Source organism: Arachis ipaensis, chromosome B9 (assembly GCF_059453495.1).
Source record: "Arachis ipaensis isolate K30076 ecotype BB chromosome B9, ASM5945349v1, whole genome shotgun sequence".
Classification (NCBI taxonomy): Eukaryota; Viridiplantae; Streptophyta; class Magnoliopsida; order Fabales; family Fabaceae; genus Arachis; species Arachis ipaensis.
Genome location: NC_142444.1, coordinates 57,585,769 through 57,604,382, shown reverse-complemented (window position 1 = coordinate 57,604,382; position 18,614 = coordinate 57,585,769). Strand labels below are relative to the sequence as shown.

The following is an 18,614-nucleotide window of genomic DNA, read 5'->3' as shown; positions in this document are numbered from 1 at the left end:
TTAACACTTCTATAATATTTGGTTTAGTTTTTGGGACAAATAGTATTTAGTCAAATTCTTACAAAAAAAAAACATAAAATATTCAGCCAAATTTTTTTTGAAAAATAGTACTTAGATTAAATAGAAAAAGATTAACTTAAAAAAGTTTAGTCTATTAAAATTATTTTTAATCTATTTTTTTGGCAAATAAAAATCTTTAGTTTGTTACGACTTTAGTCCTTTTTCTATCTTGGTCTATATAAAAATAAGAAATTAGTTATAATTAACTGAGGTACATTCAAGGCCCAATTCGATGACAAAAATGTATTTGTAATGCACGAAAATTTGAAATCTTCTAACCCCAAAAAAATAGCTTTGGAATCTCAATGCTATTACTGATTCCTCTCCAAGTGGTTATAAACTTAAAAGCTGTACATACCTAACTACCTAAGCATGCTGCATGTTAAGTGCAAGTTTTGCAATAAAAGATACATACACCTCACAATCCGTCTAGTAGATTGAACTCTAATAAATAGTGAAAATATGGGTTAGTACAAGATTGGAGCAAATAGAGTTTATGGCATGCAGAAGCTAATGAAAGAATCTCTTGCGACATCTAACAGAACCAAGCTCCTCATACTCAGACTTAGTTACACACATTGCTTCAAAATCTGGACTTGACGCCAACAGAGATCCTCCACGCCAACCACCTAGTATGGGACTACAACACAAAAACGAGTTAGTTTATGGAAACTTCACTTCTCCCAACATCAATGAAACAGAACATTTAGGGAACGGGTTTTACTCTTCTTGAGTAGTTATCTTCACATGATAGTCATCAGGAACTAGTGGTCGGAGCTCCTTCTCTCTACATCGTCGATTGTCGATAATTGAAACACGGGGAAGCAAAGTGCACAAAAATTATGTTATCATGGAACAAGGTATAGTGGCTAAGACAAAGAACTTACAATCTCTCAGAAAACTGAGGAAACAGAGTGCTTCCGCCGGTTAAAATTATGCTGCCAAAAGGAAAATCGCATAGATAAATTGCAAGATGAAACAGAGAATCAAGATGTAAATAACCATAAACAGAACCATCAGAGTAAATGGTTTGAATTAGAAACCTTTCATAGAGTACATGGTGGAGATGTGGATGGCACGAATTGACAGCTCGAACAATACATTCTGCTAGCCCAGCTTCATTCATACCTGCAAAACTGTTTTTATTAGTATTTTCAGAGAACACAGAATGATAATAAGAAGCAAAGAGCCAAGTAGACTAATATCATTCTTTGTTTTTGTCATTGGTATCTAAACTATATTTCTAGGAACCGGACTATCCCCATTTAGATTAACTTGATAAACTCAATACTCAAACAAGGAGTGTTGTGTATGAATACAAACCCAAATTGGCAGGCTGGAAGATCATCTCAGGGACAAGAAACCGTTCTTTTGTCAAGTCGAATTCCTACAAATAATAAAATGAAAGCAGGAAAATCAAACAACTGGTATAAGCGTCTCATACTAAAAAAAACGCTCCTACAAATACATTTTTCGATAGATCAATTCCGTTTCGGTCTTGAGGCATCTCAGCAATTTCCGAGCGGTTCATATTCCCCTTTGTTTCCTCTGGAAGAGGAGGAAAGGCACAAGTGCCATCCTTCAAGGCAAGATAGTTGTGCATTCGCTCTGGATGCTTAACAAAACCCTTGGTGTATGTGATACCATCAGGAAGCACATATGTGCACCTGAAGAGATTTTCTTTTCCACTTTCCCTATTTAGAAAAAAAAAGTGAAGACAGAAAAAAGAAAAATGCACCACATAAAAGCATCTAGGCAAAAGGATTGTTATGAATACTAAACCTTACCACCTATTTGGTAAGTGGTAACTAAATTGAATGCATCCTAAAACTGATTTACCTTTTTACTTGAAACTAAATAATATCATAGAGAAACACCACACGGATTCAATTCCTTCAAACAACCCAATATCAAACCAGACTCATCTGGGTATGATTTGCAAATCAAGTATTCAAGGATTTCAATTCTTGATGGATTCAACGCAACACAGTGATTCAATCTATTTTCATACTCATTACAAACCACATATTGAATTCAAATATCTAAATTTTTTCCACCATACTATTAGTATCCAGACCCCATTACCAGCAATTGACTAGTCAAGCACATGAAATTGTGGCTACCTCTACCAGCAGTTCAGTTAGAAAAATATTAATACAATGTCATGAAGATTCAACAAGTTGATTCCAAACACACACCCCTTTGCACTAATGCATGCTAAATGCTAAAGAAAAAAAAGCATTTCGGGTACCTGGCAAGGCGGAGATCGCGTGGCACATCAAGGGAGACGAAACAGAGCTTCTCTTTGACATCGTCAATGAGGAAGGTCTCCTCCATCACATTAACAGACCGAAATGAAACAAGCTCCTTCAGGTAATTAGTAAGCGCCTTCCCACCCAAATCAATTCTCTTAACACCATAATTCAGCGTGAAATTCTGAAACACAGGCGAAGCATGAGTGAAAGAGAACCCGCAATCAACAACGAGGCTGCACTGGGCCCAAGACACAAGCCCGTTGGCCCTGCAGCTTGCTTCGTACAGGTGCACCAGCGAGGGGGAATCGGCACGTACAGTGCCCTAAAATTGAAATCTTCGAAAACGAGCTCGTCCAGTGAGCGCTGAATGGAGGGAAGAGTGAACAAGGGTTCGGTGACGAGAAGGGAGGACTGCGTTGGGTTTATGCGCAGGATTGACGAGAAGAGGTGCGACCAGATTTCTCGTTGCAGATCGGAGTTTATTAGGTATCCGCGGTCCAAGGGGCACCGGACGGCGGCGGAGGTGAGGTCCGGTTCGGCGGCGGCGGAATCGGTGGAAGTAGTTGTGGTGGGAAGAGGGTGTGGGTGAAGCCATTTTTTGGAGGAAGGGGAGCGGTAGAGGCAGTTAGGGAGAATGACGGCGGGGTCACATTCGCCGCCGAAGCCGGCTTTGATGAGGCCGCCGCCGTTGTCTAGAACAACGACGGTGGAGGACATGGTGGTGGTTATGGTGAAGTCACGTGCAGTGCCAGCTTGTGTGTCCTTTTCTCATGATTGTGCTTCGGTACGGCGTCGTTTCAAGGTTCACATGTTCAGTTCATACTTCATAAGTAGTTCTGTGGCGGAGCTTCTTGCCGAGGAGATGCCAGCGGAGAGACCTATTCCGCTATTCGGACCAGCTTAACCGCATCATGTCTGATTCCAGAAGGTACTACCGAGGTCAGGTAGTGGCAGCCATGGAAGCAAGCTTCTTGGTGCGATGTCTCCAAGGTTCTGAAAACCGGACCGGTCATCAAACCGTTTTAATCATTGGTTCATTGGTTTACTGGTCCAACCGGTCTAACCGTGGTTCAACCGGAAAAATCGTTCCATAATAAAATAATAAATAAATAAATTATGAATAAACATCCTAAATATCTTTCAAATTTAAAACCCTACGTAAAATATCACCAACTAAATGTAATTAATCATCAAAATATGCAATAACTTGCTGCAAATTTGTTGACAATTAACATAATTATACTTCCATTAAAAATAGCTGGATTGAATTACAATGCACAAGTTAAAGATAGAGAATATTGTCTTAATGTAGCTAAGTCAAAAAGTAAAACAAAAAATGATAGTGTTGCACAATAAACACACAACAGAGCCCGAAACAAACACACAACACAACAGAGAGTGAAACAAAAACACAACAAAGCCTGAAACAAAAAGAATCCAACACGGAGGAGGGGTAGCAAGTCGGCGGAGATCAAGAACAGGGACAGTGCAACCAAACAATGAAAACAGAATTTTGTTTATATAACAAAACAATCAAAACATGAATCATACAATCACTAATTGCAAATTTTTTCTTCATAAGAACAGAACAATGAAAACATGAAGCATATAATAAATCAAAAGATCACCAATTGCAAATCTTTTAATAAGAACAGAACTTAGAACAGTGAAAAATGAAGAAAGATTAGTAGTTTTCAACCCAATTTTAAAAAAGCTCATCACAATGATTAACAACAAAAAAAAAGCAATGAAGGAACAGTGAATCAATAACATAGGCAATGCAAATTCAAGAAACTAATAAAATTTAACTACAGAAACAGACAGTAAAGCAGTAATAGAGTTATCAATTTAAAATTTATCATCAAATACATTCAGTGACCAAAACCAATCAACCAAGTACTGACTGGGCATTCTGAAAAAAAAAAGAGTCAAAAGAACATTTAAATCACAGCAAAAACACAACAACAATAGGAACATTTAAAACAAAGCAACCCAAAAAAAAAATCTAAAAATCACCATTGCTGAAAACAATGATTTGATCCGTGTATGCTCATAATTAAAAGCTAAGCTTACAGGAAAGTGAAGAATACCAAAACCAAAGAACCTTCAATCACAGCTTAAATCAAGAACAGAAAATCACAACAAAAACAAAAAAAAATTAAAAATAACAGAAGAACAACAGAACAACAACACAAGAACAATTAGCAAATTAACAAATTCACAATAACAGTTAAAATTTACCAGAAGAACACTAATGCAAGTGGAATCATCATGCTAATATGTTTTCTGCAAAGATGCTATTTGTGCAGCTAAAATTTCCTAATTACTAAGATCCAATTATTCTAGTTTCACATGCAATCAACTTACTAAGTTTCTAAAAGCTAGAAATTATAAAACCAACCAGAATATGGTTAAACATTTCATCAAACATATGTTCGGTGCCGTAAAATTAAAACAAAATAAGAGAATTCAAAGCTTAATATCAATGTGATAGAGAAGAGAACATAACTATTATAACTTTAATTCAGTCTATGAAGTAATCCAAACCACTACCAAATCAAATAGTTACTTATTGTAATAGAAATCAGAAGTTGCAGAGTTTGAAGCAGAGTATTGGTGTTGTGTGAGTGTATTGTCTGGTGGCGGATTTAGGGAACTCACGTCGGCGACAAAAGAAAGCAGTTCGACGGCTAGGTGGAGCGCGCGGGTTGGTCGCAGTGTTTGAAGAAGAGCAACGTGGCTTCCAGACGAACACGAATGCGAACTCGAACGGTGAGCGGCGAGTGAACGCAAACAGTGAACGCCGAGCGAACGTGAACGGCAAACAAACGGCAACGGAAGCGCGGGTGAGCAGACAAAGACCACGGACGCCGAGCTCGAGGAAGCAGCCGCGATCGGTGACAGCGAACAGGGGTTGAAGACTTGGATCACGAGGGAAGCTAGATAGACGAACGGATGGCGAACTTTGAGTGCGACAGAGGCGGCAGTATGCCACTCATTGCGGCGGTGGTGTAGGCTTACAGTGCTAGGGTTTTTTGGCTGGGGTTGTGTGATCTGATTTCTTTCTGAATGAAAGAAAGAAAGGGGGAAAGGGAGAAAGAAACTATGGAACTTCCGTTTTCGTGTAAACCGGGCGGGTTCCGGTTCAACGGTTTTTTATCGGTTTTTAAAACGACGGTTTTACATGCCTGATTGGATTGTTAATGTTTTTGGTTTGCGGTTGAATCGATCCGACCGATCAATCCGGTCCAATTTTCAGAATTGCTAATTATATTACTAACTTTTTTCAAATGTTATGAAACTTTTCCATCTATAATTTGTATATTGACTTATTTTATAATCAAGTAGATAAAAAAAAATAACTTCATTAAAAAATACACTCAAAAAAAGACTCAATTAATATTCAAAGCCTAATTCGGACTAAGACAAAGTCAATTTCACCTTATTCATGTACACCCCTAATTATTTCATTGGACTTTTAGTTAGCACAATATTTATTGACTGAATTGTTGACTAAATGGTGTTGGTTCCTAGCATTGTTAGAATTTCAAAAGCAAAATATAAAATAATAAAAACAATTTCAAGTTGTTTGTCTCCTTCAAAACTTACTTTTGTCTCTTGAATCTTTAACTCGAAATTCAAAAGGTTAAACAGTAACCAAATGTTAGGTAAATGTAACCAACACTTAATCCAATAATCTGTTGTAAATGACTAAATTTGAGTATTAAATCTAGAATCAGAATCATTAGCCAGCATTTCGTTTTCCACACTGGAGATGATAGTTAGCCAGCATTCCAAACGTTGTTCCCATCCCATGTCATATACATCTATGCATGTTGCAGGTTGTATATACAGAACTAGACTAACTTGTAATGTTAGTGGCAGAACCAGAGCAGGAATCACAATTTATGGAAGCCTGAATCAGATTTCACAATTACTATCAAGCACTACTTGCTGAAACACACATTCTTTAATTACCTTTCAACTGAATATACATATTATAAAAAAGTTGCATAAATAACAAGCTTTCTGCTTTTCAATGTGGCTAACTTGCAGAAAATGTATCTTATACTAAGCTCAATTCATCTTTTATATTTGCAAATTTTATCTCATCTTTAAACTGGGTAGCAAGCACCTTCCGCAGATCCACCAATTCTTCGCCGGTGTCACAGATATATGCTGAAGCTTGTCGACCTGACAAGGTTGCACCTTCCATGCTGTCTATGTAGTCCTGAAAATACAAAATTCATTCAAGTCCGCAATATCGTGAAACTTCGAAACCACAAATTCCATGAAGGTGGCAAAAAGATGCTGCAATGGTCCAGAGGGAAAGGTACAAAAATAAAAAACAAAAAAATCTTGATATTGTGCAATTTAGAAGCATTATATTCTCGAAGCACAATTATAACTCTCCAGTAAAGACAGTGCATGGATTTTGAACTTACCTGCTTGGTGTAAGAGCCAGCGAGAAAGAAATTCTTCACCGGTGTCTTCTGATCAGGTCTGAATGGATCTTTACCAGGTCCCTCGCGGTATAGAGATTGCCCAATTTTAACAACAGATGACCAGGTTACTTCTAAGCCTTGAGCTGATGGAAACAGTGCTAGAACCTGCGAAAAGTTTACAAGATCAAATGTAATAACGAGTTATTATCGGTGTTTACCACTGGATCTTCCAAATAGGTAAAAACTAAAGCTTGAGGTGTGATCTAAGATGGAAATAATTGAAAATGCTATGCTTGATCTTCCAATTGACCAATGAATTAGCAGTATGAATAAATATGCAGCAAATGAACAAGTAGCTTTCCAAGCAGTTACTGCATTTTCGTGTTTCGGAGATATCATATGACAGTACATAATAGTGAAAAGCAAAATAGACTTGACAATAATCCATGCACTTATGCTCCTTGCTATTAAATCAACAATCACAATATCATAACATCATAAGAAAAGGCATGATATTTTGAATCTACCTGTTTTGCTACCCTCGAAATAATTTCATCATTCGGTAAGGGCATGTACGGATCACCTGGTGTCAGAACACATCTGAAATATGAAATAACATTACATATTTAGAACACATTGTAAAACCAAAGAGTGTATTAAAGCTTAAGACAAAATTCACCGACGTCAGATACTTACACAAGGATATATGTATAAAAGCAACTTATAACGAAGTGAGAGCACAGACACACTTACTGTAATAATGATCCTTGTCCTTCAATGTAATAATCTTCAGGAGATGTTAGTGCAAGGTCTGCAAAGCACGAAAAATCTGCATCCGGAGTATAGAGAAGGTTATCTAGCCCAAGAGCTTGCTTCAGTTGCCTGCCATCAACAAAGCGAAAGAATTCATAAGGTCAATAGCAATCATAGAAGGGAATGAAACCATTCCTTACTCTTCAAGCAAAAAGTATCAATCTGTGGCAACAATAGGGAATCCTAAAATTATGATAATCACCTTGATTTTTCAAGATCCTGCAACTCTGTAACCCAGCCGTTGTATCTGAGTTGCACTGTGACGACAGGAACTCCAACAAGCTCGTATATGTTACTGAAAAACTTCTGTTCCCTCCACTCCGAAGGAATTAATCTTTTAATTCCGGGAACATCACAAGCTGACATAAAGTAGTATTAGATATCTTTGAAATAATAAGGCAATCAGTACAAAACTAATGAATCACTACACTACTAACCAGCAACGTAAGCATCAGCATGCACGATTTGCTTGGCAGTAGCCTGAGAAAATGAAATTTAAAAGAAAAACAGAAAAGTGTTAACTATGAATTATGATGATTTTCAGAATGTGTCAGATTCTAAGGAAGCATGTAAACACATGAGAAGCAAAGATAAATAGAAAGAAAGAAAAAAGTATCACCTTTGACATGGCAAGTCCTGTAACATAAGTACTACCATCAGAAGACCTATTATAAAGTATTTCTCTGCAACCCCATCTAAGATGGAACCTGTTCCAGCAACGAATAGAATCAAATACTGACAAATTAGAATAGTCATCATTCCAAAATTCCAATATGTGAGGCTATACCTGCCCCCTCTATCTGTAATGTACTTTTGGATAGGGCCACTCAAATAAACATCCGGTGAACCCTTCAGCATTCGCAAAAGGGAGGCCTCGGTCTTTGTAGCAAACAAGGCAAATATGGTGAGCATGCAACGTGCACTGATATTATCACAGTCAATAAATCCAAGAGCATAGGCCACTGGATCCCACATCCTTTGAATACTCATTCGTGTGCCACCTTTGGATATAAACCAGTCTGAAAAGCTAATCTGTAACGAGTGCATACAAAAGTTAAGAGAGTATATAAAGCTGAGGAATAAATAAATCAGGCAACACCATTTTGAAAGGGGAACAATGAATTGACATATCCTCTTACACTATCCAAATTCCTTATGTCCCTCAATGCAGCATCTGGATTAATAAGAGCTTTGACAACTGGACTCAGTGCGAGAGCCACAGCATTTCTAGCCTTATCATAAGTCTGTTCATAAATAAAAAACAAAAAGTTAAATGCAGTGAGTCCTACTAAGGAATATGAAGAATGTTTTTTCTTTTTACTTTGAGTACAAATACCATATTGTGAGGAGGTTTCTGAATAATACTATAGTCATGCAATCTTAACACCAAATAAAATAAAATAGAATAAAATTTAAAATGGGATTACCTTAAGCTGATTTGTGGACAAAAAAGCGTTTATCCCATGCAATGGTGCTCCCACTGGGAAGCGAAAATCTAGTTCTGCACTGGAAAACTAAGTTATGAATAATGTGTCATGTAACTATTATCTTTTCGTAAAGTGTAGTGCAATTGGGGTAAGAGGGAAAGCAAGAAGAGAATAATCAACAAGAACAAAAATCAGTATTACAGCCCAAAATATACCTCCTATTTGACCCCCTTTGTTTACAAAAGTGTGAGTGTGATCCTTTACAAGTAGATTGTTATCTGCACCCACCTATTCCAGGTAAAGAAAAAGAAAAAGCAAGTGGAATGAATGGATACACAACGAAAATGAACACATCAAGTGAAGTCAATAATAGAGGTTCTTGTCCTTGATAGAAGTGACACTTGTAATACTTTCATAACTGGGAAAAGAGTTGAGGAATAATACAGCTGCTAAAGATGGTGAAGAACTTGCATTATGGCTACAAGCAAAAACCAACCTTTTTCATCAATCGGAAGAGATTGTTGTAGCAACCAAAAAAGACATGCAGTCCCATTTCAATGTGGTTTCCTTTCTTATCAACAAAAGAACCAACTTTCCCACCAATAAAAGTCCTCGACTCATATATATCCACCTGAACGAGAGCAATTAGAAGTAAACATACTAGAGAAAATGCATTATCTAGAATATCCTAATAAATTTAACACCATAATTGTGTTAAGAAACTGACCAAATCACTCCACTTTGCTTCAAAAATCAAGTTTACCATGTACACCATAACATCCAATTTCAAAATAACATTTTCTCCGTTCCATACTGATAAGTCACTTTGACTTTTCACATATATTCATAAATCAAAGTATCAAAATGACTTATAACATATGAAATGGAGGAAGTGTGATATTAAAGATTAAAGGAGCTGAACCTCGTGTCCTTGATCCAAGAGTTCCACTGCAGTTGACATGCCAGCAAGCCCAGCCCCAATGATGGCAACTTTCAGCTTTGGTCCTCGATAATGCCCCGGCTCCGGCGGAAACAGCCCTTTCGGCGCTGGCAGGAAACCATTTCATTTGTCAAACTTACAGCTCAGCTCAATTACTATAATAACTAAACCTGGTAACATGGGCCAACCAGATTCATTCATAAGCTCACACCACTCCCCTATGATAGACCCTAACTACCATCCTTCACAATCCAGTATTCACCCACAGGCACAGAAATTCACCAACAATTAATGTCAAAATTACACACTGTACACTACAAAGTTACATGCCCCATTGCCATGATGACCCAATTTTTTTGTTCAGATAGCAACATCATTATACTAAGCTTTTTTTTAATTATGTTTTTTTTCAAAAAAAAAAAAAAAAGCGCGTTAACTATGCGCCCAAAATTCCTGCTGCTAAGATAGTAATTTCTTTCCCAAAAATGCTCCATGAACACAAAAACTACGGCACCAAATCAGCTATCACGTAGTATTTGTGTATATTTATATGTGTAAAGTAATGTTTTTCTGTCTTCGTATATCATAGTTGTTCCTTCCTTATGGATAATATGATAATAATTCAAATACCAAAAAAAGAAAAACATTAAATGAAAGTAACAAACTGCTACGGAAACTGTATATCCAAAAATTTATCCGAAATTGAATACCTCGTAGTTTGCTTTAGAAAAATAAAAGAAAGAAGAAGATACTAACCGTTGACGCTCATGTCGGAGACATTAGAATCTAACGAGCAACGAACACGAGACTTGAGTGGCTTGTTGAAACGAGTTCCGGAGAGAGAAGTGGCCGGACACTGAATCAAAGAAGCCATACCTTTGTCTGAAGAAACAAGAAACTACTATGAAGGATGCGGTTGCGGTTCGTAGTGTACTAAGTATATGTATTATTATTATTATTATTATTATTATTATTATTATTATATGGGTCTGAAAAAGAGGGCGTAATAAATTGGAGGAGCATGGAACGCATTAGAGAGAGAGGTATCTGAGTAAGTTGGGTTGGGAAGAGATGCTGAAATTGATGAATTTGTCCGGTAGTTGAAGGGATTAGAATTTGCGTTGTAACCACTCGGAATTGTTTGAGGAGGATAATAAAATAAAATTATTTATTAAGAAAGGGGAAATGGAGGTGGCACTGAGTGAGTCACAAGTGACAATGGCAATTCCATTTTAGTGGTGGGTGGATAATGAACCAACAAAGCCTCGTTAGTTGTTGGCTTGGATTAGGGGTACTAGTTGTGGTAGTGGGGGTTGCGCAATGGACAGTGGAGAGTGGAAAGAAACACAATTCCCCAACGTTGACCTCTTTCTTTATTTCTTCTTTTTTCCTTCAATGATATTTACCTTTGTTAGTTGTCAACTACCAGGATAAATATTTAAAGGAAATACCTCAGATGAGTGTCTGAAATTTTTTAGTTCTAAACAAATTTTAAGTCGCAAATAAATTTTAACATTTACTGTTGGTGGTCAGAATAATCGTTGGTTAAGTGCTAAAACAAAATCCATCATCACCTATATATGCTGCATGTCATAGCTTTGATGCAAACACCTGTCCTGGTTAAGTGTTAGTGTTTTTCAATCAGCTACAATTGGTGGTAGGAGGCTTAGTATCGAGAATGAATCCTTTTAATTTTATTTTTAATTAAAAAAATAAAGTGTAATTTTTTATTTTTTATTTTTTTTAAATAAAAAAATTAAGAAAATCTATTTTCATTTAATAAAAGGTCTTACAATTCAAAAAATGTGTGTCATCAATTGTTATTAAAGAATGGATTAAGAAATAGTAATGATTTTAGTTTAAGAAAATAATTTTAATATATATTTATTCAAAATATTAGATATGTGGTGGACCTTAGTTTTCTTTGTTTGACTTTTTGATCGGATCGGACATACTTAAACACTATAGATGGACTAAAAATTATGTTAAACAATTTAAAAAGTATTGGCACCATCTTTGTCTAAAGTAAAAGAAAAAATTAATTTGTTAATGACCAAGACACAAATGAATCCAGTCCAAAAAACAAATGAAATTTTTTTTTTTAAATATGTGATAATAAAAAAAAATTTAAAGGAATAAAGTTTTTTTTTTTTTTTTTTTTTTTTGCAAAAAGGTTAACATAGGAGTTTATAGTAAATAGAGATTCATGTTTGAGGCAAACTGAGAGTGCTGTTGGTCTGGTAGCTTTTCTATATTGTTGAGGGAAGAGCTTGATGGCTGAAGGAGAAGAAATTCGTTCAGCGGCACCTGAAACTTTAAATAAAGTAAACTTCAAATCGTTGGGACTATTTATGTGTGAACTACATGCTTGGATTTCGGAATTAGGGCAAGTTCCAAATCCAAATTCTGAACGTCATTGTCATTTGATGAGTGATATTCTATTTAGTTTGTTGATTGGGTCTGTGATTTCATTTTTTTTGCCGTTATAGAAGGTTAAAAGAAATTTATTATTTTTCGTCGTTTGTGTTTCTGTAACAACTCAACTTTCAGTACGTCATGATCGTACCAAAAGTAAGGTGTTACTAACCTAATTCCTTTATTATTTATTTAATATTGAATCTTTACACGTTAATCTGTCGATGATTTTACTGAAAAGTTACAACTTTTTCATCAAGAACAAATAACACATATTCACATACTTAATATTATACATTATAGTATTACATACAAAACCAATTACAAAATCTACCCCTCTGAATAAAACTTCAACTACAAGGCAAGGAAAAAAATAAATTCTAACAACAACTCAACTTGCAAACATATTCTTCTATACTCCTACAACTTCGCAATAAGCCTTCACACCTGTAGCTGAAAATGGTGGAAATAGGGAGTAAGAATTGGAGAGTTCTTAGTAGGTCCGAAGTGGATAGTTATGTCTATTTTATTATTTGTTACATAGCAATTCCACAAATTTGTAATCTTCAATAGATAACCAACAACAACAAACCTCAGAATACAAACAACTTTAACAAATCAAAGATACAGAGAAAATCACAAGTCAAGAAGCACATACACACAATCATAGAAACACATATCACATAGAAGTATGTGCAAACAAGTATGATGCATGTCTGTCCTATGCAAGCTATGAGCTCATGTGTTGGTTGTGTAACACCCTAGTATTTAAATCCTTATGCTCAAGTCATAAGTCAATAATAATAAGATGGTACGACTCAAGGTGGATTTATAATACATATATAATTGAAAGGAATTATTAAACGAGAAGCCTGAAAATTAGTAAAATAAAATCGCGATCAGAAACTCACACTATCGATGAAAAAAACAAAGCGCATTCAGAAAGCGAAGCAAAATAAAACATTAAGGAATAATAGGATAAAGACAAGATATATACATAAACATGCATACAATAACCACTGGTCGCGACCTACGAAGTTTAGGCCGGCTAGGGTTACAATAATAAAATTCAATTGACAACAGCATTTGTTATCTCCCCCAAAATATATATCAAGGCCTCTATAGGCGAGTTTTCAAATAAAAATGCTTACATATAAGTTTCTCAAAATAAGTAAGTAGAGATCTAAACAAAAGTAAAACACGAGTCTAGTATACTTCGCCATCTCTCAGATGAATCACAGTTTACTGTTGAGCACCGGGACTGTAGAGCCTAATTAAAAAAAACAACAAACAACAACGATGGCCCAAGCCCATAACCTTTCCTTCTTTTCTTTCTACTCCAATGGCACACACAAACATTTCAATGTAGCAATACACATATTATTACATCATAGAAACCCCCCACTACCAATGCTACTCTCTGATCTCCTCTATTCATGTCACTTCTTTAACAATAATTTCATACAATTTTATTTCAATTAATTTTACTATTCTTCTTCTATTCCAACTCTATTATGCTCTATCCATTGTGTTCTCTTATGTTAGCTTTTATTCCAAAACTCTATTGAAGTAGTCTAAGCTTGAAAAAAAAAGGAAAATTACCTTTAATTCAAGCATTACCAATTATTAGACATTAAGGTGATTCTTTAGCTTGATAATTACCTATATCTTTAATTTTTGTCCCGTTTATAGTTATGGGTATTAATAAATTCGAAAATTTAGGGTTAGGGTAAGATAGAATTTTGGATTTTTTGGTATATAGGTTTTATTATATTAATTGATGTTAAGATTAACTTATTAGAGTTATTATTGTTATGTTTGTGGTATTAGATACTCAAAGGAACCACTCTCCTTGCTCGTTAGAACCTGTGGATTAGAAATTCCTCTCTTGGATTTTAGTCTCTAAATAAACTTTGTATCTATGGTTAAATTTTAGCATTTACTTTATTTTTATAATTATTGAAAATAATTTTATAATTTATTATTTAGTTATTTACTAACTTATTTTCCAATATGATGTTTATGTTAAATATTTTACAAAGAAAATCTCACTTGAGACATAATATTTTGTGTTGAAATGAATGAAGTGGTTATTTGAGAAATTAAACTACAATGTAAATATTATCTTGCATATACACTTTGAATGTAAATTTAGTATTGAATTTAGATAAAGTTGTTACATGAATTATTACTATTGAATTGATGACGTATTTATTGATTTGTTTGATAACTTTTAACTTGATAATAATTTGTATGACAAAATATTTTGGAAAGTTCTATGACAGAAACTATAGCTAGCGACAGCGAGCGCTATACTTGGTGCACCTTGTCAGTCTATAATTGCATTTTCAGGACCATATGAGATGAAATAGTTCCTGTCTGTTTTATGTCCACAAAACTAGTGGAACATGTCTGTTTCAGAACTCACACGAAGAAAAACAACCTAAGTGTGATTTTTGTCTATTATTTTGATTTTTCTGGATTAGATAACCTTCCGCGTATATTGTTATAAATAAAGAAGTTTGAATGTTCGATATTTATAATTAATTATCATTGTGTTTGAGTATAATTTTGTCACTATTATTAAGGTGGATTTATTTTAACTAAGAGTTTACTAATTATACAACTGTCTTTTGTGGGGCTATAGATGCTCTGCCTACTCACTGAGTTGCAAAACTCACTCTATTGTTCTTTTATTTTTTTTCAAATATGGGCCTTGATCCTAATCCAACTTCATTAGTTTCGCTCTAGTTTTATTTATGTTGGTGAGCCCTTTACTGTTTAAGGGCTTGATATTTCGTGTAAATAGCTTTAAAGCTCTTTAGACTTGTTAAACTGCTCCATGTGATACAGGCAGGATCTGATGTTGGTGACTTGAGTATGTTGCTTGTAAATATCCTAGTTGATGAAACTAATAGACTATGCTTTGCTGTAAATATTTAAGTCAAATTTTATATAGATATGCTGAGTACGTTTTAAATGTGAGGCTGAGAATGTGTTGATTTTTCATAAAATTGAAAATTCAATTTGTTCTGTTATCTGTAATATCGATTTCTGAGGCTTGCTTAGGAAGATTTTCCTAAGCGCCAGTCACGGCCAGATTAGGTCGTGACAAATTGGTACCAAAGCTCAGGATTCCCTGTGCAATATGAAGCAGTTGTCCTATAGTAAGATCATGATTGTGTAAATGGAAGCCGACCCATTTTTCACAAGTTGTGATGTTACAAATGACTTATAGGAGTGTTCGTAAAATAAGGTCTTTAAAGTGTGTTTTCATTGTTTTGTGTGTTTGAGCCTATCTGTATTTGATATAATCATTCATTCTTAGGTTGAAGATGCCACCTAAACATCGTATTCCTACTCCACGGGCAGAAGCGCGTAATGCTCCTAATGTTGAAGTTAATAGAACACCTTTTTCCCTATTCAGTCAATGAGGTGGTGGTCGTAGAAGATCGATAGGACAACGTGTAAAACCCAAAAAATTAGTAAATAATTAGCCAATTTAATTATTAATCCAAGAGAATTAGAACGTGAAATTTTATAGTTTAATAAGGTAGAATTAATTAAAACATGAATTTTGACGCTAATTTTAAAGAATTTGGCCCATGATGGGGCCAAACAGGCCGAACTGGGCGAACCGAGCCCATATTAGGCCCAAGGCCCAACCCAATTCCTTAATATAAATGAGCTTCAGCTCATCTCCTTCTTTCTTCATTTGAAGAACGCAGAAAATACTCAAGGAAGAAGAGAGAAATAGAAACAAACCCTAACCTCCATTCAAATCCATACATCTTTCAATTTTGAGCTTTCGATTGCCGCATCGTTTTCGGCCCGCGACCGCAGCGTCGAGCTCTACAAAGCCCATAACTTAATTAGGTAAGAAAGCCATGTTTTCCTTTTCAATTTTCTCTTCTCCAATTTCAAAACTCAATGTGAAATTATGTTGAATTTTGTTTGATTTCGGTGTTTAGGTTCAAATTAGCTTGTGAGTTTTATCGGGTTTAGCTCCCTTGGGGTGTGAGCAAGGTAAGCTTCTTCAATATCTGGGTGTAATGTTGAGTAAGTGAATTCAATGTTAATTATAGTGGTAATTATGTTGTTAGATTGGAAATTGGTTGAGAAGTGGAATGAATTTGAGGATTTCGAAGCTTGAGATCGATTTTGGAAGCTAGGTTCATTGGTGAGGGGCTGTGTTGATAAGCTTGTGGTGCGGGAACGCTTGAGGTGTTCCGGGTTTTATGAGGAATCGGCCAAGGTATGGTTTTAGTTTCTAGTATTTGATATATAATTTCTTGTGAAAACTTAGGCTAGATGACCATTGGATAGGTTGGAATGCATGATTGTGTTAAATGTTTAGTATCCTTGATGATGATTGTTGATTTGGGTTGAGTATGAATTTCGGCAATTGATGTTGTGGTGAGAATGTATTGACGCATGATGATTTTAATGATGAATGATGAGGATGATGTGAATGAATATATATGTAATGAGTTATTGATGATCCTGTTGGTTTAATTAAGAAGTTCATGTATGAGATTATTTAAAATTGAGGTATAATTGGTTATGGTAGGATGTGAGGCTGTGTTTCTATGATATGGTATGTTTTGGATGTTGATTATGAGCATAGAAAGTTGGTTTTGAATGGTTGATTGATGAAAATTGAAGTTAGAGCATTTTTGTGAAAATATGATTTTTGGCTGAAGTTTGACGAGTCATAACTCGACTTCCGGACCTCCAAATTCTTTCAAAATTATTTCATATGAAAATTTAGTCCGTGAAGTTTATGTCGTTTGAAGAACGGATGAAAAATATTTTAAAATGGGAAAGTTATGCGGGTCGGAAGTTCGGTATGCAAAATTGAAAATGTGCAACACTTAGCATTTTTACCTATTCTGCGGAACTTGCGTACGCGACCACCTACACGCGACACAACCAACCCTTTCGGATTGGGCATCTTGCATACGCGAGCAAGGTGGTTGTGTATGCGAGCAGGGCAAAACGAGCCACTGCGTACATGAGCAAGTTGCTTGTGTACACGACGCCCCTGTTTTTTGCAAAGTGAATTTTGTGTTTTAAAACCTAATTTTGAATCTCTAAACATCTACTTTTACTCTTTTAGCCCCTAGACCTTAGTGGTATGCTTAGTACTGAGATGAAGATAGGAAGAAAAAGTAACTTAAAAATGAAGAAAGATTTTTAAAAGATAATATGTGGTTGGAGAAGATGGTACTTGATTTGATAAAGATGATGAAAGTGGTATATGTGGCAATTAAGAGAGTAATATAATATTGAGAATGATGTAAGAGGCAATTGATGATGATGTATAATTAAGGATAGAGTTGAGAATGATAAGATTTGATTCGCGATATGACTGTATTGAGAGGTAAATGTTGAGTTTGGCAATGACCGAGTATGGCCGGAATGGCTGAGATATCAAGGTCTGGGTGTGATCCCGCTTGTGTGTTAACTTGAAAATCTTATCGGATGGCAAGTTGAGAACGGAGGATCCCCTCTCTTGTCATAATGTGGATGTGGGAAAGGTGGAAAGGTACTCTTCTTCGTATTATTTCCCCCACATTCTTCTCTGGTTGCAAGGTGGAAAGGCACACTCCTTCGATGTGGAAGGGCACTCTCATTCGTTTGTGTTCCTCCTGGGGATGCACAACCTAGAAATCATATCCGGGTTAGCTACCGGATGTGTCGAGTTCTGGCGATTTAACCGACACGTGGGCTCACTGCCAGTAGGAAAGGCATGCATCATATGCATTTGTATGTTTTGTTTGATTGTGCATTGTCTTGGCTCACTTAATTGTTTATTCATGTTAATTGCTAATTGCCTACTTGTTATATATGCTTTCTGTATGTGCTTGTCTTGTCTGTTTTGCTTGTCTGTGCATCGGAGTTCGAGGATTGGAGGAAAGGCGGAGGATTTGAGGGTTTTTGTACGGTTTTGGTAAGTTTAGAACCTTAAAGAACCACCCCGTTTATGGTTTTCTGTTTTAAATCATTAAGTTTTATAATCTAAGGCTGTGTTTGTTTCTGAGAATAGGACAGGACAAGACACGATAGACAGAGACACAAAATTTTGTGTTCTTGTATTCTATCTGATGATAAACTAGAACAAACTATGAAAATCTAATTTATTCTCATTTTTTTTCATTCAAAAAATTTTAGATAAAAAATATAATAATAAAAAATATAATTATGAAAAATTAACAAAAATAATGATAAAAAGAATGAAAAATAAGGTGTGTCCCTT

At 35.5% G+C, this 18,614-nt stretch overlaps 1 protein-coding gene and 1 pseudogene across 2 annotated transcripts; both read right to left on the bottom strand.

Moving 5' to 3' along the window:
• Positions 1–349: 349 nt before the first annotated feature.
• LOC107617600 (actin-related protein 6-like) lies at positions 350–5,382 on the bottom strand (annotated as a pseudogene). The gene is made up of 8 exons (XR_015899846.1): positions 4,977–5,382; positions 2,312–3,374; positions 1,529–1,754; positions 1,384–1,447; positions 1,104–1,188; positions 948–998; positions 785–847; positions 350–700 (listed from the first exon to the last, which is right to left on the bottom strand). The product of XR_015899846.1 is annotated as an actin-related protein 6-like (transcript).
• An 884-nt stretch (positions 5,383–6,266) lies between these two features.
• ZDS (zeta-carotene desaturase) lies at positions 6,267–11,022 on the bottom strand. The gene is made up of 14 exons (XM_088499746.1): positions 10,697–11,022; positions 9,923–10,047; positions 9,497–9,631; positions 9,216–9,288; positions 9,001–9,074; positions 8,713–8,817; positions 8,361–8,605; positions 8,193–8,280; positions 8,011–8,053; positions 7,776–7,932; positions 7,514–7,642; positions 7,288–7,360; positions 6,761–6,925; positions 6,267–6,546 (listed from the first exon to the last, which is right to left on the bottom strand). The coding sequence occupies exons 1-14, from the start codon at positions 10,812–10,814 to the stop codon at positions 6,382–6,384; spliced, it is 1,695 nt and encodes a 564-aa protein (XP_088355872.1). The 5' UTR covers positions 10,815–11,022; the 3' UTR covers positions 6,267–6,381.
• Between the last annotated feature and the right edge of the window lie 7,592 nt (positions 11,023–18,614).